This window comes from Notamacropus eugenii, chromosome 2, assembly GCF_028372415.1.
Source record: "Notamacropus eugenii isolate mMacEug1 chromosome 2, mMacEug1.pri_v2, whole genome shotgun sequence".
NCBI lineage: Eukaryota > Metazoa > Chordata > Mammalia > Diprotodontia > Macropodidae > Notamacropus > Notamacropus eugenii.
The window spans coordinates 256,117,751-256,144,830 of NC_092873.1; the positions used below are offsets into that span (position 1 = coordinate 256,117,751).

At 37.4% G+C, this 27,080-nt stretch overlaps 1 protein-coding gene across 2 annotated transcripts in view; it reads right to left on the reverse strand.

Annotated features, from left to right (window-relative positions):
* PRKN (parkin RBR E3 ubiquitin protein ligase) overlaps nt 1–27,080 on the reverse strand; it is a 1,884,374-nt gene that overhangs the window by 1,267,733 nt on the left and 589,561 nt on the right. For both annotated transcript variants that reach the window (XM_072637710.1, XM_072637711.1), the window contains one exon: nt 6,594–6,834. In XM_072637710.1, the coding sequence (XP_072493811.1) occupies nt 6,594–6,834 (241 nt within the window). The remainder of the gene's footprint in view (nt 1–6,593; nt 6,835–27,080) is intronic.

Genomic DNA, 27,080 nt, shown 5'->3' on the forward strand with positions numbered 1-27,080 from the left:
TATAGATGCAAAAATTTTAAATAAGATTTTAGCAAAACGAATACAGCATCTTATCACGAGATTAATACATTATGATCAGGTAGGATTCATACCAGGATTACAGGGCTGGTTCAATATTAGGAAAACTATTAGCATTATCGATCACATCAACAACAAAGCTAACAAAAACCACATGATTATCTCCATAGATGCAGAAAAAGCTTTTGACAAAATACAACACCCATTCCTACTAAAAACACTGGAGAACGTAGGAATAAAGGGAACTTTCCATAAAATAATAAGCAGTATCTATCTAGAACCTTCAGCAAGCATTATATGCAATGGGGATAAGCTAGATGCATTCCCAATAAGATCAGGGGTGAAACAAGGTTGTCCATTATCACCACTATTATTCAATATGGTACTAGAAATGTTAGCTGTATCAATTAGACAAGATAAAGATATTCAAGGAATAAGAATAGCCAAAGAAAAAACTAAGTTATCACTCTTTGCAGATGATATGATGATTTACCTAGAGAATCCCAGAGATTCAAGTAAAAAATTACTTGAATTAATAAACAACTTTGGCAAAGTTGCAGGGTACAAAATAAACCCACACAAATCTTCTGCGTTCCTATATATTAGCAACAAAGTCCAACAGCAAGAGATAGAAAGAGAAATCCCATTTAAAGCTAGGGTAGACAGTATAAAATACTTAGAAGTCTACCTGCCAAAACAAACCCAGGGATTATATGAACACAATTACAAGACACTTTTTGCACAAATAAAGTCAGATTTAAGTAAGTGGAAAAACATTAGTTGCTCATGGGTAGGCCGTGCTAATATAATAAAAATGATAATTCTACCCAAATTAATATACTTATTTAGTGCCATACCAATTAAACTATCAGACAATTACTTTCTAGAGCTGGATAAAATAATATCAAAATTCATTTGGAAAAACAAAAGGTCCAGAATATCAAAGGGACTAATGAAAAGAAATGCTTGGGAAGGTGGCCTAGCGCTACCAGACCTCAAACTGTACTATAAAGCAGCAATTATCAAAACCACTTGGTATTGGCTAAGAAACAGAGAGGTAGACAAGTGGAATAGACTTGGCACTCAAGATGCAGTAGGCAAGGAATATAGCAACCTTCTGTTTGATAAACCCAAGGACCCCAGCTTCTGGAATAAGAACTCATTGTTTGACAAAAATTGCTGGGAAAACTGGATAACAGTGTGGCGGAAATTGGGCATAGACCCATACCTGACACCGTACACAAGAATAAAGTCCAAATGGGTACATGATTTAGGTATAAAGATTGATACCATGAATAAACTGGAGAAGCAAGGAATAGTGTATTTATCAGATCTATGGAGAAGGGAAGAATTCTTTACTAAAGGAGAGATAGAAAGCATTATGAAATGCAAAATGGATAACTTTGATTACATTAAACTGAGAAGTTTTTGCACAACCAAACCCAATGCAACCAAAATCCGGAGGGATGTAGTAAATTGGGAAAGAATTTTTACAGCTAAGCTCGGGGATAAAGGCCTCATTTCTAGAATATATAGAGAACTGACTCAAATGTATAATCATACAAGTCATTCCCCAATTGATAAATGGTCAAAGGATATGAACAGGCAATTTTCAGAGGAAGAAATTAAAGATATCTATAATCATATGAAAAAATGCTCTAAATCACTATTGATTAGAGAGATGCAAATCAAAACAACTCTGAGGTACCACATCACACCTATAAGATTGGCAAACATGACAGAACAAGAAAATGATAAATGCTGGAGAGGATGTGGGAGAGTTGGAACACTAATTCATTGTTGGTGGAGCTGAGAGCGCATCCAACCATTCTGGAGAGCAATTTGGAACTATGCCCAAAGGGCTACAAAAATGTGCATACCCTTTGACCCAGCAATATCGCTACTAGGACTATAACCCCAAGAGATCATAAAAATGGGAAAGGGTCCCACATGTACAAAAATATTTATAGCAGCACTCTATGTAGTTGCCAAAAACTGGAAGTCAAGGGGATGTCCATCAATTGGGGAATGGCTGAATAAATGATGGTATATAAATGTAATAGAGTACTATTGTGCCATAAGAAATGATGAACAAGAAGACTTCAGAGAGGCCTGGAAGGACTTATATGACCTGATGCTGAGTGAAAGGAGCAGAACCAGGAGAACTTTGTGCACAGCAACGACCACAGTGTGCGAGAGTTTTTTCTGGTAGACTTGGAATTTTGTAATAACGCAAAAACTTCTTATAAAAAAAAAAAATCCCAAAGGTGGTTCTCAAGGCAAAATGCCTTCCACACTCAGAGAAAGAAATATGGAAGTCACTCACAAAATGTAGCAGATCATGTTTGTGTATGTGTATGTGTTTGTGTATCATGTTCTGATTTGTTATACGATTTCTTTCATTTATTTTAGTCTGACTACATAGCATGACTATAGTGAAAATATACTCAATAGGAAAGTATATGTAGAATCTATACAGAATTATATGCAGTTGTGGGGAGGGAGGGGGGTAGTGGGGGGTAGGTGTGGGGGGGATAAAATCTCAATTGTATGGCAGTGATTGTTAAATATTAAAAAATAATAATAAAAAAAAGAAAATCACATGTAAAAAAAAGATTTTGAAAATCAAATAAGAGAATTAGAGCAAAAACTGGGAAGAAAAATAAGAGTGATGCAAGAAAATCATGAGAAATGAGTCAACTGCTTACTAAATGGGACTCGAAAAAAATGCTGAACAAAAAGATAGATTAACTCAAATGACAAAAGAGATCCAAAAAACCAGTGAGTAGAAGAATGCCTTAAAAAGCAGAAGTAGCCAGATGGAAAAGGAGGTGCAAAAGTTCACTGAAGAGAATAATTCCTTAACGATTAGAATGGAGCAGACAGAAATGAATGACTTTATGAAAAATCAAGAAATTATAAGACAAAACTAAAGGAATAAAAAAACAGTAGTCAAGGTGAAACTAAGCTGGAAAATACATCCAGGGGAAACAATTTAAGAGTTATTGGATGACCTGAAAGCCATGATCAAAAAAAGAACCTAGACATCTTCTTTCAAGAAATTATCAAGGAAAACTGCCCTGATATTCTAGAACCAGAGGGTAAAATAGATATTGAAAGAATCCACTGATCACCTCTTGAATGAGATTGCAAAAGAAAAACTCCTAGGAATACTGTAACCAAATTCCAGAGCTCCCAGGTCAAGGAGAAAATATTACAAGCAGCCAGAAAGAAACAATTCAAGTATTGTGGAAACACAATCAGTATAACACAAGATCTAGCAGCTTCTACAGTAAGGGATCAGAGGGCTTGGAATATGATATTCCAGAGATAAAGGATCTAGGATTAAAGCCAACAATCACCTACCCAGCAAAACTGAGTACCACACTTCAGGGGATGGTCATTCAATGAAATAGAGGACTTTCAAGCATTCTTGATGAAAAGACCAGAGCTGAATAGAAAATTTGAGTTTCAAACACAAGAATCAAGAGAAGCATGAAAAGGTAAACATGAAAGAGAAATTATAAGGGACTTACTAAAAGTTGAACTGTCTCTGCCTCAAGTTATTCAAAAGGATAATGTAAAGTACTTATAGACCTTATGTGCTATATGTCATATATTATTAAATAATCATTAGAATGTATGGCACATAGCACATTGTTCAATATATGGATTAACAAATGGATTTATTACAATCTCTTGTTAAAGGTTTGGCAATGATTGATTTTCTGAGAATTGCATCCAATCCTTTCTACTATAAACATATATGCATAGATATATATGTATATATACATATGTATACTACATATATGTGTTTTAACAACTGACATGAAAGCACAAAGTCTCACTTAAACTAACAATTAGCCATTACCAAAGAATCACAAACAGGATTACTTTGCTAATAGTTGAGGCCTATTCATAGACTTTGGTTCAGATTTGACTTTTTAGGTATTATATTTCAATAAATGATTGATCTGCAATTTCAGTGTTGATCCTTGCCAGTGATAACTGATTAGAATTGATCTTTCCTTTATGATTAATTTTTATAAGGCCAAAGTTTTCACCCGCCCAATAGTTGTGGATAAAAAGGAAAAAAAAAAAAAACAGTCAAGTGAATGTATACTTAGATTTAAAAATGTCATATTTAGGTTCAATCTTAGCATCCCATACACTACTGGAAACCTTACTTGAACCTCAGTGGAGAAAATCCATACAACAAACAGACATCTTTAGCTTGAAGTGATTTCATGGTACTCCAGGTTTGTTTTGCTTATTTTTCTGACTTTAATAACCACACACATTATTCTGGGCTCTATAAAAGTACTGGAAATTCTAGCCTACTACAATGTAACATTCTTGAAGAGCTAGATGAGCAGTAATTACTTTTCTTTTTTCTTAAATTAGAAGTGCTTTATTAAAAAGAGGATTAGATTTTTAATTGTTCATACCTTGTGAAAGTGCAAGTGGGGTAAGCTTCCTAGAGATAAGTTTTAAGACAAGTTTTCAGTGGGAAAAGGAAACTTTTAAAGTAAAGATATGCCCTGACTCCTTGTCCCCAATAGACAAACTTTGATCCTCTTCTATTCAATCTTCTCTAGCAGATTGTGCCTTCTTTTATACCCACTTCTGCACTAATTTTCAATCTCTACTTACTGGTTGGTTCTGTTACCTACAAACACGAGCATTCCTTCCTTATCCTTAAACAAATAAACAAACAAAAATCCCACACACTAGAATCCAATCATATGAACAGTAATCCTAGTATAGGTCTCCTCCCTTTTGAGGTTAAATTCCTTAAGAAAGCCTTCTACAATAATGTGCCTCCACTTCCTGTCGTCTCACTTTCTTCTAAATCCTTTGTGGTCTGGCTTTTAACTTCAACATTCAACTGAAAACTTCTCCCTCCAAAGTCACTAATTGTATCTTGATTTCAAAACCTAATGGCCTTTTTTCAATCCTTACCCTTCTTGTCCCTTCCACAGTCTTTGACTCATAATCACCTTTCCCTGGAGACTCTCTCTTCTCTAGACTGTCATGACGTTATTCCTCACTGGTTCTCTTCCTATCCTATCTGGCAGCTCCTTCTCAGTCTCCTTTGCTAGACTGAGATCAAACCTATTAATGGTGGGTGTATCTCCCAAAAGTCTGCCCTAGGCCCTCTTTTTTCCTGCTATGAGATTTCACTTAGTGAAATCACTTGGTGACCTAACTCCCATGGGTTTAATATTCTCTTTATGCATATTATTCTCAAGCCCTTCCCTCTTCCAAACTTGCCTGATACTGTCAAGGGCACCATCATTCTCTTACTCTCCCAGACTTATTACCTTGCTGACAGTAATACTTGCCTGCAACACAACTCACACTCACTGCGCAGATGTAATCTGTTGCCAAGATTTCTCTTTTCTACTTTTACAATTTTTGTCCAATAAGTCTCACAAGCTCCCAACCCTCATTCTGGACTATATCGTATAAGACTTTTGTTTGATAACCTTGCCATAAGTCTTTCCTCATTTAAATCCAGTGGACTGTTAACTTGATCTTTATAACTCACATGTCTGACCATATCAATCCCTGATCCCACTCAAAAAAATCCAATAACTCCCAATTACTGTCAGGATAAAAGATAAAATCCTATTTGACTTTAAAAAATTTTCACAACCTAGCCCCTTCAAGTCAAGTCAATAGTATTTATTAAGCACCTACTATAGGACTACCTTTTTAGTTTTCTTACAATTTAATCCCCCCTTCATGCATTCTATGATCCAGAACAAGACTGGCCTTCTTGCTGCTCCTTGAATAGGACAGTCCATGTTCCACCTACCCGTCTTTTACAACTAGTTGACAAATAAACACTTATTAAACACCTACTATGTGCCTGGCACTGTGCTAAACTCTGAGGATGCAAATGTAAAAAAAGAATGACAATTTTTGCCAGCAAGAAGCTTATAATCTAATGAATGCAAAAAGAAAGATGAAAAGGATGTAGCAGAGAGAGAGTATGTGTTGTAGAGAGCATGGTGGAAAAGTCAAATTTGTACAGTCTGTTTTGGAGCACGATAGAGAACTCAAATTAGTAAAGTTTAGTGGGAAATGAAAAGATGGTGGGCTTAGCAGACATCTTTAAATGGAGGCTTTGAGGAGGGTTCTTTCTTGTTCCCTCCAGTCCTCCAATCAGAGAGGCAGAGAGTACTGATGAAGTGTGAGTCCCAAGGCTGATCTCATCTCAAAGAATAATGAGTTTCTCCTTGTATTTATATTCTGAGTCTTAGCATGGTGCCTAGCATATAGTAAGCACTTCATACATACTGCATTGAGTGCTCAGAATTCCAAGAATGCCATATGAACTCACCTCAGAATTTAGGCTATGGGACCCCAGTTTCCCAGTCAATGGTTTCTACCAGACAAATATGTCTTCCAAAAGGTATGATCTAAAATATTTAAGAAGCCTTCCCTAAAATGTTATGCTCCATATCTACCCTTACTTGGAACATTCTTCATACATACCTTAAAAAAAAATCAGGAAAAGGAAAAACTTTGTCATCCCTACATTTAAGCATATAAACACAGGAAATTACCTGAATTTCCAGTTTGATGAAATGCATCCTTGTTCTCATTACCCAGAATAACAGCCAGACCTACAGAATAAGCAGGGAGGATGCTGCTACTGAGGTCCACTCTGGTTAAGCTCTCAGGCTCTCTACCTGTGACTCTTCTAGAGTGTCCAGGATTGTTCTGTGCAGATTCATCCTGTTTTTGATCATCTCTCTGAGCTCGTCGTACAATATGAACTATACTCTGCTGGTCCAGGTCACAGTTCTGTAGAATGAATAATATATACATATAATATGACAAATTTTAAACTCCCAATAAAAGTAAATAGTTTTACTTATTCCTAACGCTAGAATCTGTTGAGTAGTTTGGTTTCTTGCATATGTAATTTCTACATATAGTAATGGAACTTAAAGGAAAGTGACAAATGCAAATTACTAAAATTAGGATTACTTGACCCTGAAATGGGTCATAGCATTAACATATTGAGTGCGTTTGACAAGCAGTGCTGGATTGGGGCCAGAGGTTCCAAACTGTAACTTAGGGATAAGTGGAGTAGCAAAGAACGGTGCAAAAATACTTTATTTTTTATAACAACCATTACTTCCAGTGGAAAAGAAAATATGCCACACCGTGTATACAATAAAAAAAAAAAGAAATATCATTTTCCTATAAATTAATCTTATTCCACAAATGACATTTTGCTCCCATGATTACTAATTAAGTTTAGGTTTTGGTAGGTAAACCTAGCTTTGATTATCTTTTTCTCTTAGAAAAGTATAGTAATTCAGATACTTCCATTTACATGGAATAGCTTTCTCTCAATGGATTTCTCCTGAAACACATATTTTGTTGAAAGAAAGCAGAAAATAGCTAAATATAACATTAAACTTTCCTTAAGAACTGTTGTCAGTTCATGTTTTAAAATTCTAGCACCTTTATATTTTAAAATCTATGAATGTGAGAATTTTTCAAAATTGACTAGGTAGTTAGGTAGTTTAAAAAAAAAAGAACAACTGGCATAACACACATATTTTCACAAGCCAAAATCCAGGTTTAGATTTTTCATAAGAAACAAAAAAGACTGAGTCTGCTTTCTCACCCCATATCTGGAGAGCAAATGTCCTGTTTCATACAGTGAACTTTTCATAAGCAAAGGAGAATGTTTCTTTGGCCCAAGAGGGGAGCAAATTAGCTAAGATATATATACTCACACATTACCATTTGGAAGAAGTACAGGAAAGGGTAGAACATGAAGGAACCATAGCTACAGTGATTATGGTGACATTTGTACTTGGGTGGCCAGGTTTTCTCTGAATTGAAAATCAGTACTGAGGAAAAATTGTCCTTGAATGACACAAGGCAAATGACAAGTTTTAAAAAATACAGAGAGACAGGCAGACACAGAGGCATATATAAAATGACAAGAACATATATATGTGTGTGTTGTGTGTATGTATATAAGTATATACAGATAAATAGACAGACATAGATACAGTGTCCTGAAGGACCAAGAGGTCTAAGTAACTATGCAGAGATGTCTATGAGATGTTGCTCCTGACAAAGCTTAAAGTTGGTAATGGGATACTCTGGAACATATTTCAGTATGTAGAATAATATTCGTGGAATATTTTCCCTAAAACACTGTTTCTATGACTCCTGGACCATAAGTTTCTTGATTTGGAGATTCCAGAAGCCATTCCCCAACCCTTGGAACTACCATTTCACAAGACAGTGAATGTGCTGGTCTATAAGTTAAGCGATTACAGTTTTAGACTACCTTCATAATGGATCCAATGGGTGACAGGATGGGTAAAGGTCTGATAAGGTGTGGTCACTCCAAAACCCAGACTTAAGAAAATGTGATCATTCATTATGAGGTATCTGAAAGGAAAATCTTTTTCCAACAGCCATTAACAAACGCTGAATGCCTAGAAACACTCACCAGGGAGTTATTTCCAGATACTAAGCTTTTACAATTGAAGAAAAATGAATAGGAAAAGTTGACAGAGATTAACCCTGGACTGTAAATGAAGAGCAATACAGTGTAATTACATTGTAAAAGGCATGTGTTTCTACTCTATACAAATAGCTGCCCAATTTGTTGATAGGATGTCAACTGGAAGAACCCATGCATTCACTTATTCACTCATTTAACAAGTATTTATCAAGTGGTTATGCTGTACTAAGCACTGTGCTATATGCTAGGGATCAAAACACAAAAATAAAATTATTGCTGCCCTTCAGGAGTTTATATTTAATTGGGTGAGAAAAAAAGGTACACTTATTTACAAAGATTAAATACAAAACATACATAAGGCAAATGCAAAGTAATTTCACAAGAGGGTAAGAGCAACTGAGAGGTTGAGGATAGGTCTCATATAGGTGACAGCACCTGAGATAAATCTTGAAGGATATTAGTCATTGTAAAAGGCAAAGATAAGGAGGTGGGGCATTCTAGGCATGAGAGCAAACTATGCAAGGGTACAGAGAAGGGAAATGAAATCATATATACGGGCAACAGTAAGTCATCCACATTGGTCAGAAAAAAAAAAACCCACACCACGTGTATGAAGGGGCATATATACAGCATATTAAAACAACCTGGCAGTTTTTCAAGTGTTCATTAAGTTAACTGCTTGGTACAGACCAAACAGACAGCCAACACTGTTCTTTGTATCCTCCGATGTCAAACACAGTTGCTGATTTATTAGTGACATTGTGGAGGTTCTCTAGTGTGAAATACTTAATACCTTTGACAGTAAATCTTAGAATCAACAGGAGAAATAGCTAGCCAGATTCTCTCATTTAGTTTCCTGCATAACAACAACATGAATCTGGCAGAATGAATTTTTAGTTTTTTGACCTATTTTGTGTGGTTGTTTTGGTGTTTTTATATAGTGTTGGTCAGATATCAAAGAAATCAAGGTCATCCAATGCATTCTGGGTCATTGCTGACCATCTTGATTTTTGTCTTGTCACAAGACTTTGATGAGTCAGAAAGAGACAGTGAGAGGCCAATGACTTTTCGAAACTATGCCTCACTGAAATCCATTTCATATATAAGTCAAGATATCCCCTGATGATGTCATTGGCTGTCTTTGAAAACAAAGAATGAACAAGAATAGATACACTATTTTTACCATCAAAGTTGATTTTCTGAATTAATAGCATTTACTTTTCATTTTTTTAATACTTCCATCATTTTCCAGTATAGTTATCAACACCAACATCAAATCCTCCTGTGTGACAAAAAAAATGAAGTAAAACCTAATCTAACTGACAGTATTTGATGATATATACATCACTTCACACCCCTATTCTACCATCTTCCTATTTAAGAAGTATGGTACGGTTTTTTTCTCGTCAAGAAAATCAAGATCAATTATTGCAATTAATTTGAATTTGACTTTGTCAAATTTTACAATGGACAGAGAGATGGATGTGATGAGGACTGGGAAGGGGGATGGGATGGATGAAATCCTGAAATCTCCCAAAGATGGGAGCACAGGGGCAGGTCATAGGCCACCTCGAATAAATTCATGAACTAAAGCATTCTTGATGTCAAGGTAAAGATCTATTACACTTCAGTGGGCACGAGTTCTTAGGGAACCTCCAACATTAGAGGGGTACAAGTAAAGTTTACATAGGATATTCTACACTAACACGTGCCAAATATGCTAATTAGGTGATTCAGAGCAGAATTAGGGAGTGATTAAGAAGTGGTTAGTTCTTAAAGGAATATGCACTTTTAGTATCTACTTTGCAAGTATTTTACCCAGAATTCTTTGGGAAATAGCCCAAGGGCAGGGCTACACAAAGGTGTGGTTTTAGGCCTGAAATGTCAGTAAGTCAACTAATGATCAGGACTGACTAAGTAATACCAGGCTGCTCTCATCAATGTCTTGTCAGATAAATGTAAGGGAGTATACATACATCTAAGTCTAGGATAAATATGACTGGGTAGTGAGTAGTAAATCTTTATGACCCAGTACACAGTCAGTTCAGCCAGTACATAGCTGGTTCAAACTAATTAATTCTATAAGTGCAGCCGGTTACTATAGCAGGAAGAGAGATAATGGTTTTTGCTAGGGCAGGCTGTCCTTGCACTGGGGAGAAACTGCCTGGGATAGTGTTTTGAGGCTAGCAAGAAATGATATTTTTAGAGAGAAATATGATTTTAGAATAGGGGTCCAAGGGCAGAGTCAAGATTGCAGAGTGAGAGCAGCTACTCACCTAAGCTCTTACAAACATTCCTTCAGATACCTCTAAAAAGAGAATCTGACCAAATTTTGGAGGTGTAGAATCCAACAGGAGTCAGACTGTGGCAGATTAACAGATCAGGACAGACTGGAAAGTCGATGGGAAGGATTTGTTCCACAGGGGTAGAGGAGCACACAGTGCACAGCGCAGCACATTCTGCTGCAGCAGGGTCGAGCAGGAAAGCCCTGGGGCAGTCTGAGGCAGCAGCAGCACAACGGAATAGCAGTCCAGGGTGAGAATTCAGCAGAGCCAAGTGAGTGAGAGTTGTGGATGGGGCCCCAGGTATGTGCAGCAGGTGTGCCTGAGACCATCAGCCTGCAGATTAAATGCCTGTAAGTCACCTACTCAAACTTCCAGGAGCCAAAATGACAGAGTGATCGGTAAATTCTCTCTCTCCCTCCCCTTCTTGACCTTGAAAGAACCAGAAAATATTTCCCCAGAAAAATCCTGGATCACTGGGATGAGTAGAAGGAACAGTCTCATAGCACCTGAGGCTAGAAAAATCACTAAGGAGGATTCCTTTTTTTTTTTTTTTTTTACAATTTCAGTACATTTTATTTCTCAAAAGTATTTGGAGGATTATAATTATAGTATGGATACATGACATCAGTTAGTTTATAAAAAATAGAACACTCCTGGAGTGTAGTTCAGTTTTTCGGATCATGTCTTTTTTTTTTTTTTTATTAAATTTTTAATTTTGGGTTACAAATTTTCTCCCCTTTTTTCCCCCCTCCCCCCCCAGACCCAAGTTTTCTAATTGCCCCTGTGACCTATCTGCTCTCTCCTCTATCCTCCCTCCCTGCCCTTGTCTCCGTCTTCTCTTTTGTCCTGTAGGGCCGGATAGCTTTCTTGACCCCTTAACCTGTGTTTCTTGTTACCCAGTGGTAAGAACATTACATTTGGTCCTAACACTTTGAGTTCCAACTTCTTTAGCTCCCTCCCTCTCTACCCCTTCCCCTTGGAAGACAGGCAGTCCAATATAGGCCAAATCTGTTTAGTTTTGCAAATGATTTCCATACTAGTTGTGTTGTATAAGACTAACTTATATTTCCCTCCATCCTGTCCTGTCCCCCATTACTTCTATTTTTTTATGGTCCTTTCCCTCCCCGTGAGTGTCGACCTCGTATTGCATTCTCCTCCCCATGCCCTCCCCTCTATCCTCCCCCCCTTCCTGCTTGTGCCCCTGTCCCCCACTCTCCTGTATTATGAGATAGGTTTTCCTATCAGAATGAGTGTGCATTATATTCTTTCCTTTAGTGGAATGTGATGAGAGTAGATCTCATGTTTTTCTCTTGCCTCCCCTCTTTATCCCACCACTAATAAGTCTTTTGCTTGCCTCTTTTATGAGAGATAATTTGCCCCATATAACTTCTCCCTTTCTCCTCCCAATATTTCTCTCTCACTGCTTGATTTCATTTTTTTTTTTTTAGTATATGATCCCATCCTCTTCAATTCACTCTGTGCACTCTGTCTCTATGTATGTGTACGTGTGTGCATGTGTGTGTGTGTGTGTACTCCCACCCAGTGCTCAGATACTGAAATGTTTCAAGAGTTATAAATATTGTCTTTCCATGTAGGAACGTAAACAGTTCAACTTTAGTAAGTCCTTTATGATTTCTCTTTGCTGTTCGCCTTCCTATGGTTCTCTTCATTCTTGTGTTAGAAAGTCAAATTTTCTTTCCAGCTCTGGTCTTTTCATCAGGAAAATTTGAAAGTCTTCTATTTCATTGAAGGACCATTTTTTCTCCTGAAGTATTATACTCAGTTTTGCTGGGTAGGTGATTCTTGGCTTCAGTCCTAGTTCCTTTGACCTCCGGAATATCCTGTTCCATTCCCTTCCATCCCTTGATGTAGAAGGTGCCAGATCCTGTACTATCCTGATTGTATTTCCACAATACTTGAATTGTTTCTTTCTAGCAGCTTGCAATATCTTCTCCTTCACCTGGGAACTCTGGAATTTGGCCACAATGCTCCTAGGAGTTTCTCTTTTTGGATCTCTTTCATGCGGTGTTCTGCGGATTCCTTGAATATTTATTTTGCCTTCTGGTTCTAGAATCTCAGGGCAGTTTTCCTTGATAATTTCGTGGAGAATGATGTCTAGGCTCTTCTTTTGATCATGGTTTTCAGGTAAACCCAGAATTTTTACATTGTCTCTCCTGATTCTATTTTCCAGGTCAGTTGCTTTTCCAATAAGATATTTCACGTTATCTTCCATTTTTCGAATCTGCGCGGTATGTTCTGAGATATCTGTCTTTCTCGAAAAGTCCAAAGCTTCCATCTGTACCATTCCAGATTTGAGAGATCTGTTTTCTTCAGTAAGCTTTTGAATCTCCTTTTCCATTTGGTTAATTCTGCTTTTGAAAGCATTCTTCTCCTCATTGGCCCCTTGCACCTCCCTTGCCAGCTGAGTTAGGCTAGTTCTCAAGGTGCCAATTTCTTCAAGATTTTTTTGGTTCTCCTTTAGCAGGGAGCTGATCTGTTTTTCATGCTTCTCCCTTATCCCTCTCATTTCCCTTCCCAGTCTTTCCTCCACCTCTCTAACTTGATTTTCAAAATTCCTCTTGAGCTCTTCCATGGCCCGAGCCCATTGGGTGGGCTGGGGCACAGAGTCCTCGATTTCTGTGTCTTTGCCTGATGGCAAGCCTTGTTCCTCCCCATCAGAAAGGAAGGGAGGAAGTGATTTTTCTCCCATAAAGTACCCTTCAATAGTTTTATTTCTTTTCCCTTTTCTTGGCATTGTCTCCCCCTAGTGGCCTGGCCTCTGAATGTTCTCCTCACATCCACCTCGCCTCCTGGTCCTCCCAGCCAGCGTTTGGGGACTGATATTCAAATGCTGCTTCCCGCCTTAGGATTTTTGGCGGGGGCAGGGCTGTTATTCAGTGTTAAATTAGGCTCAGGTGCTGAGGTCAGGGGCAGGGCCGCCTCTCTGGCTTAATTCCCTCAGGGGGTTTATGTACAGACCTTCCACAATGGATCCAGGCTCCCGCTCGTTTGGGGAGCCCCCCGTCCGCAGCCACCTCTCAGCCCCCACCTCCCGGGGGGGCCCCGAGCTATGGGGGCACCACGCTCCCCTCTCAACCCGCCAAAGAGACTCTCTCACCTACCCCCATCAGTCACCTGTTGGTGGGGGGCCCGTGCAGCTGCTGAAGATCCCGCCTCCGGATCCCTCTCAGAACTTTGTCTCTCGGAGAAGCGGCCGCCGTCGCCGCCGCAGGTCCAGGCTGGGCACCGTGTCTGCAGTGCAATGGACCTTTTGCAAGAGGTTTGCAGGTCCCTCTGTGGGTGGGGGGACCCGTCTGGCCGCTGGATCTCTTTCCCACGGTGTCGCTGCCGCGGCAGGGCTGCTCTCCTCTTCCCGCCCCAGCGCCCAGTCTCCGGCGCGAAGGTCCCCCCGTGAGAGGTTTGCAGGTCTCTCCGGAACAGAAATCTCCCTCGCTCCAATATTCCGTGGTCTCTGGGTGCAGAATTCGCCCTGAGTTAGTCCCCTCTACCGTTCTGTGGTTTGTGGGTTCGGAGCTATGTGTATGTGCGTCTTTCTACTTCGCCATCTTGGCTCCGCCCCCAGGAGGATTCCTCTTACTGTGGCAGAGGACAAGGGCTCTCTCAGATATCCCCACTTCAGTGAATAGGGAGGAGATCCAGAGCTCCAAGGGGGTGGAGCCTCACAACCACCAACACCAGGACCTCAGATGTGCCTCAGCATTCCAGGGGAAACAGGAAGACACTATGACAGCTGAGATTGCCAACAGTTGAGCTTGCCTTTGCTCCAGCTTAGCTAAGGAGACCTCCTATGACCAGACTACCCCTCCCCCACACTTAACAAGGTAACTCTAGGGATAATCCAGGGAAACACAAAACAAAGAATTCACCTAGCCTCTGCTTTCTCACATCAGCCAGCTCAGCAGCAGGTTCTTTAGTTTCTAGCTGCAAAAACAAGAGGCCACAATACACAAAGCATCATCACGATGAGTAAGAAGCAAAGTAGGAAGGAAAAGACCATAGAATCTTTCTATGGGGACAAGGACCAAAACACAAATACCAAAGAGGTCAGTATTGAGACTGTACTCCCATCTGAAACTTCAGAAGGGGCTATGAACTGCTTGCAGGCAAAAAGAGCACTCTAAGAGCTGAAGAAGGAAACAGAAGAAAAACTGGGCAATGATTGTAAAAGTGTGAAAAATAATTCACTGAAGATAACAACTCTTTAAAAAGGAAAATTAGACAAATGGAAAAGGAAGTACAAAAACTAACAGGAGAAAATAATTCCTTAAAAGGAATAATTGGACAGATGGAAAAGGAGATGCAAAAGTTAACTGAAGAAAACAATTAGATAAAAATTGGAATTGGGCAAGTGGAAGCTAATGACTTTATGAAACATCAAGAATCAGTCAAACAAAATCTAAAGAATGAAAAGATAGAAGAAAATGTAACATATCTAATTGGACAAACAACTGACCTGGAAAATAAATCCAGGAGAGAAAATTTAAGAATTACTGGCCTACCAGAAAGCCAAGATTTAAAAAGAGCCTGGAAAATATCTTCCAAGAAATCATCAAGGAAAATTGCCCATAAGTGCTAGATCTAGAGGGCAAAATAGTTATAGAAAGAATCCACTGTTCACCTTGCAAAAGGGATCCCAAACTAAAAACACCAAGAAATATTGTTGCCAAATTCCAAAACTGTAAAGTGAAGGAGAAAATACTACAGGCAGCCAGAAAGAAACAACTCAAATATCGAGGAGCTACAGTCAAGATCACACAGGACCTTGTAGCTTCTACATTAAAAGATCGAAGGAATTGGAATATGATATTCCGCAAGGCAAAGGAGCTGGGACTACAACCAAGGATCAACTACGTAGCAAAGTTCAGCATAATATTTCAGGCAAGGAGATGGACATTCAATGAAATAAGGGATTTTCAGGCTTTTCTGATAAAAAGTCTAGAACTCAATAGAAAATTCAGTCTTCAAACACAGATCTCAAGAGAGGCATAAAAAGGTAAATGGGGAAAAGAAAAACTCGCTACTCAATATGGGCAAACTGTTAACCTCTCTATAAGGGAAGATGATACCTGGTAATCTTTGTTTTTTTCTTTTCCCAACACTTGATTTTATTTTATTTTTTAAAAAAATTATTTATTTATTTTAAATTTTCAACATTCATTTCCACAAAATTTTGAGTTCCAAATTTTCTCCCAATCTCTCCCCTCCTCCTCATCCCAAAACACTGAGCATTCTGATTACCCCTTTCACCAATCTTCCTTCCCTTATAACATCCCTCCCTTCTCTTATATACATCTTCTCTTTTGTCCTGTGGGGCAAAATAAATTTCTATACCCCAATACCTGTATTACTTATTTCCCAGTTGTATGCAAGAATGATACTCAACATTTGTTCCTAAAACTCTGAGTTCTGACTTCTCTTCCTTCCTTCCTCTCCACCCATCCCCACTGAGAAAGCAAGCAATTCAATATAGGTCATATATGTGTAGTTTTGCAAATTGCTTCCATAACAGTCATGTTGTGTAAGACTAACTATACTTCCCTCCATCCTATCCTGACCCCCATTTATTCTATTCTCTCTTTTGACCCTGTCCCTCCCCAGAAGTATTTGCTTCTAATTGCTCCCTCCTCCTATTTGCCCTCCCTTCCATCATTCTCCTCCACCCTGCTTATCTGCTTCTCCCCTACTTTCCTGTACTGTAAGATAGGTTTTCATACCAAATTGAGTATGCATGTTACTCCTTCCTTGAGCCAAATGTGATGAAAGTAAGCTTCACTTTTTTCTTCTCACCTCCCCCCTTTTTCTCTTCATTGAAAATGCTTTTTCTTGTCTCTTTTATGAGAGATAATTTGCCACATTCTATTTCTCCCTTTCTCCTCCCAATATATTCCTCTCACACCTTAATTTCATTTTTTTAGATATGATCCCTTCCTATTCAACTCACCCTGTGCTCTCTGTCTCCGTGTGTGTTTGTGTGTGTGTGTGTGTGTGTGTGTGTGTGTATAATCCCACCAACTACCAGATATTGAGAAAAGTTTCAAGAGTTACAAATATTATCCTTCCATGTAGGAATGTAAACAGCTCAACTTTAGTAAGTCCCTTATGATTTCTCTTTTCTGTTTACCTTTTCATGCTTCTCTTGATTCTTGTGGTTGAAAGTCAAATTTTCTTTTCAGCTCTGGTCTTTTCATCAAGAATGCTTGAAAGTTCTCTATTTCATTGAAATACCATTTTTTCCCCCTAAGTATTATACTCAGTTTTGCTGAGTAGGTGATTCTTGGTTTTAATTCTAGTTCCTTTGACTTCTAGTATATCATATTATATGCCCTTAATGTAGAAAATGCTACATCCTATGTTATCCTGATTGTATTTCTAAAATACTCAGATTGTTTCATTTTAGCTGGTTGCAATATTTTCTCCTTGACTTGGTAACTCTGGAATTTGACTACAACATTCCTAGGAGTTTCTCTTTTTGGATCTCTTTTAGGAGGTGATTGGTGGATTCTTTCAATATATATTTTCCCTCCCTTCTAGAATCTCAGAGCAGTTTACCTCGATAATTTCATGAAAGATGATGTTTAGGCTCTTTTTGTGATCATGGCTTTCAGGAAGTCCCATAATTTTTAAACTGTCTCTCCTGGATCTATTTTCCAGGTCAGTTGTTTTTTCAATGAGATATTTCATATTATCTTCTATTTTTTCATTCTTTTGGTTTTGTTTTGTGATTTCTTGGCTTCTCATAAAGTCATTAGCTTCCATCTGTTCCATTCTAATTTTTAAAGAACGATTTTGTTCAGTGAGCATTTGAACCTCCTTTTCCATTTGGGTAATTTTGCTTTTTAAAGCATTCTTCTCCTCATTGGCTTTTTAAACTTCTTTTGCCAATTGAGTTGGCCTGTTTTAAAGGTGTTTTTTTCTTCAGCATATTTTTTGGGTCTCCTTTAGCAAGTTGTTGACTCACTTTTCATGATTTTGTTGCATCACTCTCATTTCTCTTCCCAATTTCTCCTCTACCTCTCTTACTTTATCTTCAGAATCCTTTTTGACCTCTTCCAAGGCCTGATACCAATGAATATTTATTTTGGATGTTTGGGATGCAGAAGCCTTGACTTTTATGTCTTTCCCTGATAGTAAGCATGTTCTTGCTCATCCAAAAGGATGGCAGAAGGTTCACCAAGAAAGTACCCTTCTACAGTCTTATCGTTTTTTCCTTTTGGGGCCATTTTTCCAACCAGTTACTTGACTTTTGGGTCCTTTGTCAAGAGTAGGGTATATTCTGGGGACCTGTAAGATCTCAGTTCCTCCAAGGTGGCACAATCAAGGCTGCACACTGATCTGGGAGCAACCAGAAACTTTTGTGCCCAGAATCTGGGAGTAGTAGAAGTTCCTTTCCACAACTGCCTTGCCTCCAGTTCTGCTACACCAGCACTCAGGGCAGAGATTCAGATCAGCTGCTCAGTTCCCCCAGGAACTTCAGGAGGAGATAGGACCACCACTCAGTATGAGATTAAGATCAGCTGCTCAGTTTCTCCAGGGGCTTTAGGATGAGGGCAGGGCTGCCACTCAGGGCTGAGATTCAGATCAGCTACTCAATTTCCTCAGGGGCTTTAAGCTGAGTACTCCCAACACTGGACCCTGGCTGTGGTCTGCTGTGGGACCTTCTGCTGCTGCTGTTGCCTGGGGCTTGCGCTATGGGGGGACCCTGTTCCCTTCTCAGCCAGCTGAAAAAGCCCTCTCACTGAACTTTGGCGCTCATGCGTTGAGGGTTCTGTGAACCTCTGCTGCTGTTGCTGCCAGGGATTCTGACACCAACGCCTGTCCTGGTCCTGCACCTCTTGGTGGTGCACACCCAAGGCTGGGCTGTGCTGCACACTGTGTCCTGTTTAACAGACCTTTCCTGTTGGCCTTCCAGGTCACCCTGGACTGGAAATCTCCTCCACTTCATCATTCTGTGGCTTCTGCTGCTCTAGAATTTGTTGAGAATTTTCTTTATATGTATTTTATGAGCTGTGGTGGAAGAGCTACACTATGTGTGTCTATCTACTCCACCATCTTGGCTCCACCTCTAAATAATTGGTAATTTTGAGAATAGTATATCTACTATAAAATATAAAAGGGATATACATGGATAGAGGGAGCGAGTACAAAGTAAATGATGTGATGATAAAAATGTGAATTAAGCATGCAAAGGAATTCTAACAGGAAATGTGAAAAGAAGGAAGCAGAAAATGATAAATTACATCACAGGCAGAAGTACAAAATTATACAGAGCGAAAGAGCGGAGGGATATGTGCATTGTTTGAGAGGTACTCTCATCTTATTTGGTTCAAGGAGGGAACAACAAACTTAAGTATATAAATCTAACTCTTTAGGCAGTAGGAGGGGAAGGAGGAAAGAAAGGGGAGAGGAAGCTAAAAGTAAGGGAAGAAGTAGTAAGAGTAAAGGGAGTAAAAGGGCAGGGGGCTAAAAGAAGGAAGGGAAGACTGCAGGAGGTGGTGGTCAAAAATTAAAAGTTTATTGTGGAGGGGAAGGGAGAAGGGAGAACTAAAAGCACAAAAGGTAGGAAAGAGAATGGAGGGAAAGACACAGATAGTAATCATAACTGTGAACGTGAATCAGATAAACTCTCCTATAAAAAGGAGGTGGATAGCATAATGGACTAAAAACCATAATCCAACAATATGTTGTTTACAAGAAACATGTTTGAAACACAGATACACACAGCATAAAGGTAAAAGGTTGGACCAAAATATGTTGTGCTTCAGCTGATGTAAGAAAAGCAGGGGTAGCAATCCTAATCTCAGACAAAGCAAAAGAAGAAAGAGATCTAATCAAAAGAGATAAGGAAGGAAACTATATCCTGCAAAAAGGCACCATAAACAATGAAGCAATATCATTACTAAACACATATGCTCCAAGTGGTATAGCACCCAAACTTTTAGAGGAGAAGTTAAGGGAGTTACAGGAAGAAAATAGACGACAAACTATACTAGTGGGGGACCTCAATCCCCCCCTCTGAACTTGATATATATAACTTTAAAATAAACAAGAAAGAAATTAAGGAGGTGAACAAAACTCTGGATAAGGTAGATATGATAGATCTCTGGAGAAAACTGAATGGGGATAAAAAGGAATATACCTTTTTCTCAGCAGTACATACCACATATACAAAAAATTGACCATTGTACTAGGGCATAAAAACCTCACAATCCACTGCAGAAAGGCAGAGATAGCCAATGCATCCTTCTCAGATCATAATGCAATAAAAATTATAAGTAATAAAAGGTCATGGAAAGATAGACCAACAATTAATTGGAAAGTAAATAATCCTAAAGAAGGAGTGGTATAAACAACAACAAATCATAGAAACAATCAACAACTTTATTCAAGAGAATGACAATAATGAAACAACCCACCTAATCCTATGGGATACGACAAAAGCAGTTCTTAGGGAAATTTTATACCTTTGAGTGCCTACATGAATAAAATAGAGAAAGAGAGGAGATGAATGAATTGGGTAAGCAGCTAAAAAAGCTAGAGAAGGAAAAACTAAAAATCCTCAAGTAAAAACCAAATTAGAAATACTGAAACCAAAGGAGAGATTAATAAAATTGAAATTAAGAAAGCTATTCAACTAATAAATAAAACTAGGAGATGGTTTTATGAAGAAAAACAATAAAATTGATAAACATTTGGTCAATTTCATTAAAAAACAGAAAGAAGAAAACCAAATTACCAATATCAAAAACGAAAAAACCTGCAATGAGGAGGAAATTAAAACAATTAAAACAGAAATTAGAAATTAATTGGTCCAACTATATGCCCATAAATTCGACAATCTAAATGAGATGAATGATTATTTTAAAAGATACAAATTGCCCAGACTAACAAAAGAGGAAGTTGAATATTTAAATAATCCCATCTCAGAAAAAGGAACTCCCTAGGAAAAAATTTCCAAGGCCAGATGGATTCACAAGTGAATTCTATCAAACATTTAAAGAACAGTTAATTCCACTACTATATAGACTATTTGGGAAAATTGGAGAAGAAAGAGTTCTCCCAAATTCTTTTTATGATACAAATATGATTTTGATACCTAAACCAGGAAGAGCCAAAACAAAGAAAGAAAATTACAGATCAATTTCTCTAATGAATAAAGATGCAAAAATTTTAAATAAGATTTTAGCAGAAAGAATACAGCAATTTATCATAAGAATAATACATTATGATTAAATAAGATTCATACCAGGAATACAGGGCTGGTTCAATATTAGAAAAACTATTAGCATCATTGATCATATCAACAACAAAACTAAGAGAAACCACATGATTATCTCAATAGATGCAGAAAAAGCTTCTGACAAAATACAACACCCATTCCTATTAAAAACACTGGAGAGCATAGGAACTTTCCATAAAATAATAAAATAAAAAATAAGTATCTACCTAAAACTTCAGGAAGCATTATATGCAATGGAGATAAGCTAGATGTATTTCCAATGTGACCAGGGGAAACAAGGATATCCATTATCACCACTATTATTCAATATGGTACTAGAAATATTAGCTGCAACAATAAGAGAAGATAAAGAAATTGAAGGAATTAGAATAGGCAAAGAAGAAACTAAGTTATCACTCTTTGCAGATGATATGATGATATACTTAGACAATCACAGAGATTCAAGTAAAAAACTACATGAAATAATAAACAACTTTGGCAAAGTTGCAGGTTACAAAATAAACCCACACAAATCTTCTGCATTTCTATATATTACTAACAAAGCCCAACAACAAGAGATAGAAAGAGAAATCCCATTTAAAGCTAGGGTAGACACTATAAAATATTTGGGAGTCTACCTGCCAAAACAAACCCAGGGACTTCATAAACACAATTACAAGATACTTTTTGCACAAATAAAGTCACATCTAAGTAAATGGAAAAACATCATTTGCTCATGGGTAGGCCGAACCAATGTAATACAAATGACAATTCTACCTGAATTAATTTACTTATTTAGTGCCATACAAATCAAACTATCAGAAAATTATTTTCCAGAGCTGGAAAAAATAATATGAAAATTCATCTGGAAGAACAAAAGGTCCAGAATAGCAAGGGAACTAATGAAAAAAAAATGCTAGGGAAGGTGACTTAGCTCTACCAGATCTCAGATTGTATTATAAAGCAACAATTATCAAAACCACTTGGTACTGGCTAAGAACCAGAAAGGTAGACCAATGGATTAGGTTATTTACCCAAACACAGTAGTCCCTGAATATAGTAATCTACTGTTTAATAAACCCAAGGACCCCAGCTTCTGGGATAAGAATTCACTGTTTGACAAAAATTGCTAGGAAAACTGGATAACAGTGTGGCAGAAACTAGGTAGAGACCAAATCCTGACACCATACGCAAGAATAAAGTACAAATGGGTACATGATCTAGGAATAAAGATTAACACTACAAACAAATTAGTGGAGGAGGGAATAGTGTATTTATCAGATTTATGGAGAAGGGAAGAATTTTTGACTAAACAAGAGAAAGAAAACAGTATGAAATGCAAAATGGATAATTTTGATTACATTAAATTGAAAAGCTTTTGCATAAACAAACCCAATGCAACCAAGATTAGGAGGGAAACAGAAAAATGGGAAAGAATTTTTGCAACTAGTGTCTCTGATAAAGGCCTCATCTGTAAAATATATAGAGAACTGAGTCAAATGTACAAGAAACAAGTCATTCCCCAATTGATAAATGGTCAAAGGATATGAACAGGCAGTTTTCAGAGGAAGATATTAAAGTTATCTATAGTCATATGAAAAAATGCTCTAAATCACTATTGATCAGAGAGATGCAAATCAAAACAATTCTGAGATAGCACATCACATCTATCAGACTGGCTAACATGACAAAACAAGAAGATGATAAATGTTGGAGAAGATGTGGGGGAGTTGGCACACTAATTCATTGCTGGTGGAGCTGTGAGCTGATCCAACCATTCTGGAGACCAATTTGGAACTATGTCCAAAGGGCTACAAAAAATATGCATACCCTTCGACTCAGCAATACCGCTTTTAGGACTGTATCCCCAAGAGATCATAAAAATAGGAAAGGGTTCCACATGTACAAAAATATTTATAGCAGCACTTTTTGTGGTGACCAAAAACTGAAAATCAAGGGGATGCCCATCAACTGGGGAATGGCTGAATAAACTGTGGTATATGAATGTAATGGAATACTATTGTGGCATAAGAAATGATGAACAAGAAGACTTCAGAGAGTTCTGGAAAGACTTATGTGAGCTGATGCTGAGTGAAAGGAGCAGAACCAGGAGAACTTTATACACAGCAACAACGACAGTGTGCGAGAATTTTTTCTGGTAGACTTAGAACTTCACTGCAATGCAAGGACTTAAAAAAATTCCCAATGGTCTTTTAAGGTAAAATACCTACCACATCCAGAGAAAGAGCTATGGAATTCAATCGCAGAATGTAGCAGGTCATTTTCTTTTATATTACATTTTGGTTTGTTATATGATTTCTCCCATTCATTTTAATTCTTTGCAATATGACTATGGTGAAAATGTATTTAACAGGAATGTATATAGAAACCTATATCAAATTGTATGCCGTCTCAGGGAGGGAGCGGTGAAGGGGAGAAGGAAGGGAAGGGAGGGGAAAAAAAATCTAAGTTATTTGGTAGTGATTGTAGAACACTGAAAACAAATAAAATAAAATAAAATAAAATAGAATTGAGGTCCAAGCACATGCACCCAAGCACCCCGAAAGCTGGTCATTAGACAAGTAAAACAGCCCCTGCTGTCAAGGAGCTTACATCCTAATAGAGGAAGGTTTCAACTGCAAATTGGGTGGAAAGGTGCTATGATACTTAAAGTCTTTCTGACTCAAAGTACAGTATTCTGTTGCATTATATTATGATGCTTCTAATTCTGAAATAGTAAAATATTCATACAGTATACATTAATAATCACAGGAGAGTGATATCAAATTCATAGTTGAGAAATCTATAAACAATAGGGGCATGACTCTTCCTCCTAATTTTGAAACTTGGGAAATCTGCTTACTAGATATAACAAATGGATAGAGAGGATGAGAAATACCATCCAAACTTCTTCTATCTCTTTTACACACAATGGACAAGGAGCCTACATGGCTTCTAAGCAAACTTCCATGTCTGTTTTTAATAGCAATGCCAAATCCCTATCACATTTTATTTTTATGCAGGAAAAGACATTTTCAGAATGATTGCAGAACCATTTTTATTATTTTTCTATCAATCTGTTAGTTTTCTATTTTGTCCTATTCTTATCCCCATATTTAAAATTATTTCAATGCAAGATTGTTGTATATCTCATTTTGTACCAAATATAAATTTTAAAGTATGAAAATCTCTTCTTTTTTAATTAAATTTTTAATAACATATACTTCTTCCTACTGCAGCAATAATTTGGTCAGTGGACAACTGCCAGATAAAAAAAGACTTTCTAACTCAATATTCTAAGCGGGATGTTCATAGGCTTTCAATTTTTTAAAAAACATTGAAATTAAAGAGCTTCTTTATATTGGGGACGGTCATTTAAAGAAATGCCTTTTACAAGAATTTCAATTGCTTAGATGGCTTCATTAACTGAAAATCTAGCACACATATTACTTATTGCTTATTCTGAAAAGAATTGCTAATAAACTGACAAATTACAAGCCTGCCAGATTTTTAACAATATATATTATTTTTTGCAGGCCAAAAGAAAGAGTTTGCAGGCACTTACTTAGGAATCCATTTAAAATGAACCTTTTTTAAAAATATAAAAGCTAAGAAATTGCTGCTACTAATAAGGTACTAGAATTACAAAACAAAATGAGGTTGAAGGAGTGGTTTTTCCACCCAGATGCAAGCCTCAGGCAGCATCAAAGAGAATCCTCTTCTCAAAACATTGTATTTATGGGACTTGTTTCACTCTCTAAGTTTCCATGATAGATATAAATCAACCCATGTTAAAGTACAAGGAATGAAAAAAAAAAACCAAAAAACCTCAAATATGTCTAGGTGACTAGAAAAAACAAAGATGAAGGACAAATTAAATGATGGACATTTTGTGATTTACAATATGGTTCATTTCATTTTTTAAATTACATTTCATTATAATCAATGCATTTTGCCAATTAAGGAGGAATGGGAAGAAGAAAAACCAGTAAGCATGGAAATACCAATATAGTTAATAGTCAATTATCCACAGGCTAAATATTTCATTTTTGCTTTCTGCAGTTCCCAGGTTTTCCTCCTTGACCTCCTACCGCCTATCTCTTAGCCATTTCACTGCTCATTAGCACCTATAGCAGAGGCAGAAAAGGGAGGGAAAAGAGGTGAAATGTAAATCAGTCAATTGTGCCACTAGTTAGCAGCTCCAGTAAGAAGTCTTTAGCAGAGGATAGTCTTCCTAAAGAGGGTCTGAGATTGAATTTATCCATACTATGCTTTCTCCTCCCCACTCCCATCACAAAAAATACAAAACAACTTACTCTACTCCCATTAAAACTAATTAGAGCTCTTTCAAACTCTCACATGAAATTTCAAACACAAGTATTATCCATAACAATTATTTCAATAGGCACCATTGATAAATAAGAAAGTGTGAATATAGTATTTCTTTTTTCCATGTGTATTTTACATGTTAAAGATATATGCTTTTCAGCAATCATGAGAAATATACTAAATATCATCCTTATTTAGAGATATGCCTTATGTTTTAAATGAGTTCCAGATTTCAATTCCTTCTCTTCCTAAAAGTTCATCCTCCGGCAAAGACTTTCATTTACATTTAGGACCAGCCCTAAGCAAATTCTGAATGAGGTAAACCCTTTCAGTGTCCCACCGTACTTTCTACTTTACCTCTGCACTCAAGTCCCCAAGCTGAAATACTCCAAGGAAGTCTGCCCAGCCCATGTTCAGTGTCTTTCCCTTTCTTTCTATCTCCCTCTTCTTCTCTCCTTCTTTTCTCCATTTCCCTCCCTCTCTCCACCTCAATTTTCTATGCCCTAAGCTATTTAACAATGAAAAAATTCATATGATAAATTAATTCATACTAAAATGTAAATGAATGAAAATAGTTTAACATGTTAACCCTCTCAGGACTAGGCCTATGCTAGAAAAAGGGATGGTTATTAACCCAAAGACATTACTCTCTCGTTATAGAATTTCTTAGTAGACACATAAAGTAGAACACTGAGGCAAGGAAGGAGTTCCGCATTCTTTCAAATCATTGCTGTCTTATATATGCAAAAAGTCAGTTCTAATTGCTCAGTTCCATTCCCAAACCATTCCTTTCCTTTTTGATATTACATGATTTTAACTACCTCATCTGATTGGTCCATTCCTATATAATTGAAGTTCTTGACCTGTTTTTCTGTCATAGCAGTGCTTTTGTACCTACAGACCCCCTTCTTTGAAAAATACTTTTAAATGCAAAAAAATAAAACACATAGGATTTACAAAGTGGTATTAATAATACTACCTTCCTTTCTCTATGCTTATAATTGAAATAAAGGCTACTTTCAGTTAGAGGATTAAAATGATGGAATTTTTTTCCCTTAAAAATTCATGAACCTGCCTGAAATCTATTTGTGGACTTCAGGTTAAAAACCCTTGTTCTATGTGCCTTGTACACAGCAGGAACTTAATAAATGTTTGCTCTGTTTTTTAACAGCAAAGCATTTTACATATATTATCTCACGGGAGGCTTCATAAGAACCCTGTGATATAGGCAGTGCAGGTGTTATTCTTGTTTTAAAGAGAAACAGGGAAGTAAAATGACTTCTTCAATGTCCCACGTGTAGATAAAGCCACAGTGAATAGATCACTGGACCCGGAATGAAGAAGACCTATATTCAAATATGGTCTCAGACATACTAGCTGTGTGACCCTGGGCAAGTCCCCTAACTCAACTGCCTCTGTTTCTTTATCTATAAAATGGAGATAATAATAGCATCTGCTTCTTAGGGTTGTAAAGATAAAATGAGGTATTATTTGTAAAGTGCTTTGCAAATCTTAAAATGTTATATAACTTTTGTTACTATTACTTTTATTTTTTATAATAATAATTTTTTAGCTGAGTCAAGAATCAAATTTGGTTCCTTTCCACCATATCACACTATCTTCTTAAAATTCCCAACCTGTTCAAGGTCACAATAAAACTCAGACAAATCCAGAACCTACTAATGTTCATTTTAGTTCTTTG